General features: G+C 43.9%; 1 protein-coding gene across 1 annotated transcript in view; it reads right to left on the minus strand.

Moving 5' to 3' along the window:
• Positions 1 to 462: 462 nt before the first annotated feature.
• The window catches only part of LOC118432247 (cysteine-rich protein 2-binding protein-like), a 16,335-nt gene continuing 10,785 nt past the window's right edge, over positions 463 to 6,012 (minus strand). Inside the window, exons 13-17 of the mRNA XM_035843775.1 lie at positions 4,116 to 4,202; positions 3,554 to 3,672; positions 3,220 to 3,268; positions 2,266 to 2,398; positions 463 to 1,510 (exon numbers count right to left, since the gene is read on the minus strand). Coding sequence (XP_035699668.1) covers positions 1,337 to 1,510; positions 2,266 to 2,398; positions 3,220 to 3,268; positions 3,554 to 3,672; positions 4,116 to 4,202 — 562 coding nt within the window. The 3' untranslated portion in view covers positions 463 to 1,336. The remainder of the gene's footprint in view (positions 1,511 to 2,265; positions 2,399 to 3,219; positions 3,269 to 3,553; positions 3,673 to 4,115; positions 4,203 to 6,012) is intronic.

A 6,012-nucleotide genomic window follows, 5' to 3' on the forward strand; every position in this document is an offset into this window, starting at 1 on the left:
AACGTTAAGCGTTATCAGTATATTGTTTGTAACACGTTATTGGGTGTTTTAATTCTACGTAACACGTTGTTATCCTGAATTCATCGTGAGAAATTCTTCGTGACGAGTTGACCTGAATAGGCAACGTAAGGTGACGAATACACTGGGTTCAAAAGGACGTTATTGTCACTGGCTCCAAGCCTCATAAATCAACAGTTTTGAAGCAAAAGTTGCGCCGCCAAATGTAGGAGATTGAGTCCTACAGAATGCGTTTGGAAGCTTCAAAATTTACCGTTATGCGTTGTTGGTCTTCCTGAATTCATTAACCGTTACCCATACTCCTAAATTTACTGTTAAGCGTTGCCGGCATCTCTCCATGCAGACCCTCACTAAAAGTATCTTGCAAAGCTAATCTTCCCACCATTTCTATTTGTGACAAACTGGTTCAAAATTCAAACACAAAACAGACAACAGCAGACTAGCTCAGTTTCTGTATTCGTTAAGTTTTTTTATTCAACTTCCACATGTGTGTTACTGAATCTGTATAATTATGTCAACATTCAAACAAAAAGACAAAAAAACAAAGGATTCACCAACTTTATACATAATATAATATGTATCTGTAACAGATAGCTGATTCTTTACTTTTATCTAGAGTCAGATGATGACAGTCATGAAAACATCATCATCATGATAACTGGTAAACATAAGTTTAAAAATAAATGGTTTCTCTTTCTTCCTTTCTTTCTGTCTCTTCAAAACATAGACAGTCTTTGTTCTTAATACATGCCTGCATGGAGGCTATATGAGCAGGTAACCTCCTTAATGCTAGTACCCGCTAGGCATTTTATAGTCAGTTGGAAAGGAGATGACTAGAGATGCAATTACTGTTGGGCATACCATTGACATACATATATCAACTGTGCAACCAAACTATTCAACCAGTCCTGAATCGGTAATCTCAATTGGATGATATTAATTACAAAGAAGTGAAAAGACAGTGAACTCAAGATTTCTGCACCTATTCTAGCTCAAATGTCTTACTTGTTTCTGACAAGTACTTAGCTGTGTAGGACAAACATGTCAAAAAAGGTACATGTATTTCCAACCTATCAATCTTCAAACTACTTTCTGATTGAATCATAAAACATACATAAGAACAAAAGACCAGACTTCCAGAGGAGCACCAAATGTTATTTTCTGTTCCCTGAATGTGAACTGTTGCTGACAGTGGCAGAATGTGTCCCTTATTCTATGAAAGCCAGTCTTTTGGTTCCATCTTCTCAACGTAAGGAAGAACTTGTGCCTAAACTCCATGCTTAAGACACTTTAAAGACACCCCAAAGCTCCTCCCGGTTCATCTCCTCAGCCTGAGGAAGAAGGCGTGTTTGCACTCCGTGCTGTCCTCGGGGTAGTACTTGTCATAGAAGTCAAGGGCAAACTCCTCGACCTTGAAGCCAAACTTCTGGTACAGCATCATGGCGGGGTTAGTGGCGGAGACGTGCAAGGTCACGTCCTTCCCCATACAGGTCTGCAAGGTCAAGGACAAAAGTCATTTTATTTTAATGTTTGACAAGGATCAGGAAAGAAGCATCTAAATGGTAGATACCAACTAATTACATCACGGCCATTGTCAAAAATCTAGGATTTGTATAAAATTCTGAAAATCCAAACCATTTCCCATTTGCTCCATTGTAAATAGAATGGCATAATTGCATCATCCATTATGGCATAAATCGGACATTGGAGTAAAATATCGCCAGGTCACATTGCATGCTGACCCAGAAATACATGTTTGTGATAGAAAACAATCTTTTACATGTACTTGTAAGTCCCACAACTCAATAAATAGAACCTTGTACAAAATAAAGTATGATAATAAACACTACCCAAAATGATGGGAGATTAAGACAAAAAAAGACAGAGCTTGATCTACAAAAATTTCTTGTAAAGATTAGACCTCGTCATTGTCGTGTGTAATGAAATTAATATGTAATTTACTTGCTGTAGCCTAACCTGTATGAGGTGGTACATCATGTGTCTAACCTGTATGAGGTGGTACATCAGGTGTCTAACCTGTATGAGGTGGTACATCATGTGTCTAACCTGTATGAGGTGGTACATCATGTGTCTAACCTGTATGAGGTGGTACATCATGTGCCTAACCTGTATGAGGTGGTACATCATGTGTCTAACCTGTACGAGGTGGTACATCATGTGTCTAACCTGTATGAGGTGGTACATCATGTGTCTAACCTGTACGAGGTGGTACATCATGTGTCTAACCTGTATGAGATGGTACATCATGAAGGTTCCGATTCCCGCCTGTCTCCACTCCGGGTGGACCAGAACAAACGACACGTATGCCTCGTTGATTTTGACGTCGGGTACGAGGAAGGAGAAGCCAATCACCACCTGCCTGCAGTAGAGAAAAAGTTGAAACATGAAACCTCTGCTGTGTTGAAGATAAGATGTCTTATATTTGTTTGTTTATTTGTTTGTTTATCAAACTTAACCATCACAATGGAGGAGGAGTCAGAACAGGTGATTTTTCACCTCTGCATGTTGCCTCCCCTTCAAATTTCTACTCCACTACTGGCTGAAATAGAGTTTATGTCTACTAGGAAGGCTACAAGTCTGGGTAGTAAAGAACGTTCTTAGATCGCGACAGTTTCACGTCCACACCTGCGGGCGAGCACGGTTGTTCGACGTCGAATAGCGACGTTTGCGCTCGTTCCGTAGGTGTGGCGTTCGAACGCGTTTGCACACTTGAATAAAGTGGAGTTGAGTATAAGCATTCAAAGCGGCTGGTCGTGTCTTCTTTTGTTGTCCGTCTGTCGAGCTCTCAACCCTCCTAAACCCGCTGCAATGGACCACCATCCTACATTCCCTACATTTATTCCCTACAGTTTATTTCCTGGGATGTCCCTGTAGCTCAACGGGTATCAACCTAATAGTTGAGCCCCTTGTTCAAATCTGTCAGTTTCTGGGAGAGCTCAGTTCAAATCTAGGGATGAGCATCTCTGTGACGGCTGCATCTGTCTTTCTGAAGGTGTTAAGTTCGAGGAGGCGCCTCAAGTACATAAAAGGGGAAGGGCTACCAACTCTCCATGTAAAAATATACCCTGCTACAACAACAGCAAGGAAACATGCTCACCTACCGGGTATGTACCACTAGGCAATACAAGGTTTACAACAACAACAGCTTCGAAGGATTGCTTAGATTCATAATGTACTTACTTGTACAGCACCACCACACTGAAGTCTGGGTACTGCAGGCATTCAGACACTGAGAGGGAAAACAGATCAAAGTACATCGGATGTTGACAGCAAGTAATGATTAGAATAAGGCCATACAAAATGAATCAACAAAGTGACAAAGCTATTGATGACGGCAAAAATTAGCAGCAACAACAGCATTCAAAGTTTTGACTTGGGGAGGAAAAATGGCCTTATGAACGTATGATGTGAGCACTATGTAATATCATAATAGTTTAACCATTATAAGGTTTACTGGCAGTCTTGCAGGTGATATAAGCTATTGTAGTAGTACATTGTAGTTTGAGCCACTCACAGTCGATGCCAGGCCAGAAGTACTGTCTGCACAGGGCGTTGACTGTTGGGATGTGCTGTGGACGGACGTAGCAGTAGTCTATGGGTGCGGGAGGGGGAGCTATCCACGTGGGGTCATTCCTGTAAGGACCAAAAAGAGACAAGAGATAACATTTGTAGATTAAAAGTGGTCCTGAGGACAGAGAAAAAAAGCATGATGTTATAGATGCTTCATCAATAGTTATTATGATTGCATTTGCTTTATAATTATACATCACAGAAAACACACTTAACATTTGAGCAAAGTAATCCTGATAAACCAAGGACCACTACTCTTTTCAATAAGTGCGGTGGGTTCCTGAACATGCTTGAGGTGTGGCTCTCCTCAAACACCTCCATTTAACGTCCTATTAGGGGGACCGTCCTAACTGCACCTAGGTACTCATTTTCACCTGAGTGAAGCAAGGAAAGCCGTGTTAAGTGCCTTTCCCAAGGATACAAGATCAGTGGCACATCAATGGATTTGAACCCAGAACAAACATTTGACCATATGATTTCATAAATATTTAGAATGAAAGCTGTACCTGTGTGGATAGGCCTGTATCTCCATGAGAAGTTTGAGTTTGAGTGGTCTGCTCTCATAGTCACGCCTGATGTAGGGTTTCAGTACTCTGTTGGAACAGAATCATACATGTCAAGAGCGAGAAAACCAGACATAAAAAAATGTAGTTTCACTACAACACATGCCTACAATATAATGTAACCCGTGATTCTTCTGATTTGTCACTATTATAATAATGGGCCCCCTCCCCACTCACCTGGCAGTGCAAGTAAGGACAGATGATACTCTGTAACCCTGTGATCTTTTAGCCTGGTATCCAGCTGTGTTGTTAGCCTGGTATACAGCCGTATGATGCAAAAGACTCGGGAGCTATAATAATATTATAGCTCCCGAGTCTTTTGCATTTGAAGAGAGGACAGATGAGACTCAGGAGCTATAAAACATGGCTGGATACCAGGCTACTTATTCTTCTTATTTTGTCACTAAAAATGCACCCCCCTCCCCTCTCACCTGGCAGTGGAAGGACTGATGATACTCTGCAGCCCTGTCTGTTCCCTACTCACCTGGCAGTGTAAGGACTGATGATGCTCTGCAGCCCTGTCTGTTCCCTACTCACCTGGCAGTGTAAGGACTGATGAAACTCTGCAGCCCTGTCTGTTCCCTACTCACCTGGCAGTGTAAGGACTGATGAAACTCTGCAGCCCTGTCTGTTCCCTACTCACCTGGCAGTGTAAGGACTGATGATACTCTGCAGCCCTGTCTGTTCCCTACTCACCTGGCAGTGTAAGGACTGATGATACTCTGCAGCCCTGTCTGTTCCCTACTCACCTGGCAGTGTAAGGACTGATAATACTCTGCAGCCCTGTCTGTTCCCTACTCACCTGGCAGTGTAAGGACTGATGATACTCTGCAGCCCTGTCTGTTCCCTACTCACCTGGCAGTGTAAGGACTGATGAAACTCTGCAGCCCTGTCTGTTCCCTACTCACCTGGCAGTGTAAGGACTGATGAAACTCTGCAGCCCTGTCTGTTCCCTACTCACCTGGCAGTGTAAGGACTGATGATACTCTGCAGCCCTGTCTGTTCCCTACTCACCTGGCAGTGGAAGGACTGATGATACTCTGCAGCCCTGTCTGTTCCCTACTCACCTGGCAGTGTAAGGACTGATAATACTCTGCAGCCCTGTCTGTTCCCTACTCACCTGGCAGTGTAAGGACTGATGATGCTCTGCAGCCCTGTCTGTTCCCTACTCACCTGGCAGTGTAAGGACTGATGATGCTCTGCAGCCCTGTCTGTTCCCTACTCACCTGGCAGTGTAAGAACTGATAATACTCTGCAGCCCTGTCTGTTCCCTACTCACCTGGCAGTGTAAGGACTGATAATACTCTGCAGCCCTGTCTGTTCCCTACTCACCTGGCAGTGTAAGGACTGATAATACTCTGCAGCCCTGTCTGTTCCCTACTCACCTGGCAGTGTAAGGACTGATGATGCTCTGCAGCCCTGTCTGTTCCCTACTCACCTAGCAGTGTAAGGACTGATGATACTCTGCAGCCCTGTCTGTTCCCTACTCACCTGGCAGTGTAAGGACTGATGATGCTCTGCAGCCCTGTCTGTTCCCTACTCACCTAGCAGTGTAAGGACTGATGATACTCTGCAGCCCTGTCTGTTCCCTACTCACCTGGCAGTGTAAGGACTGATGATACTCTGCAGCCCTGTCTGTTCCCTACTCACCTGGCAGTGTAAGGACTGATGATGCTGCAGCCCTGTCTGTTCCCTACTCACCTGGCAGTGTAAGGACTGATGATGCTCTGCAGCCCTGTCTGTTCCCTACTCACCTGGCAGTGTAAGGACTGATGATACTCTGCAGCCCTGTCTGTTCCCTACTCACCTGGCAGTGTAAGGACTGATGATACTCTGCAGC

Source organism: Branchiostoma floridae, chromosome 15 (genome assembly GCF_000003815.2).
Source record: "Branchiostoma floridae strain S238N-H82 chromosome 15, Bfl_VNyyK, whole genome shotgun sequence".
Taxonomy (NCBI): Eukaryota; Metazoa; Chordata; class Leptocardii; order Amphioxiformes; family Branchiostomatidae; genus Branchiostoma; species Branchiostoma floridae.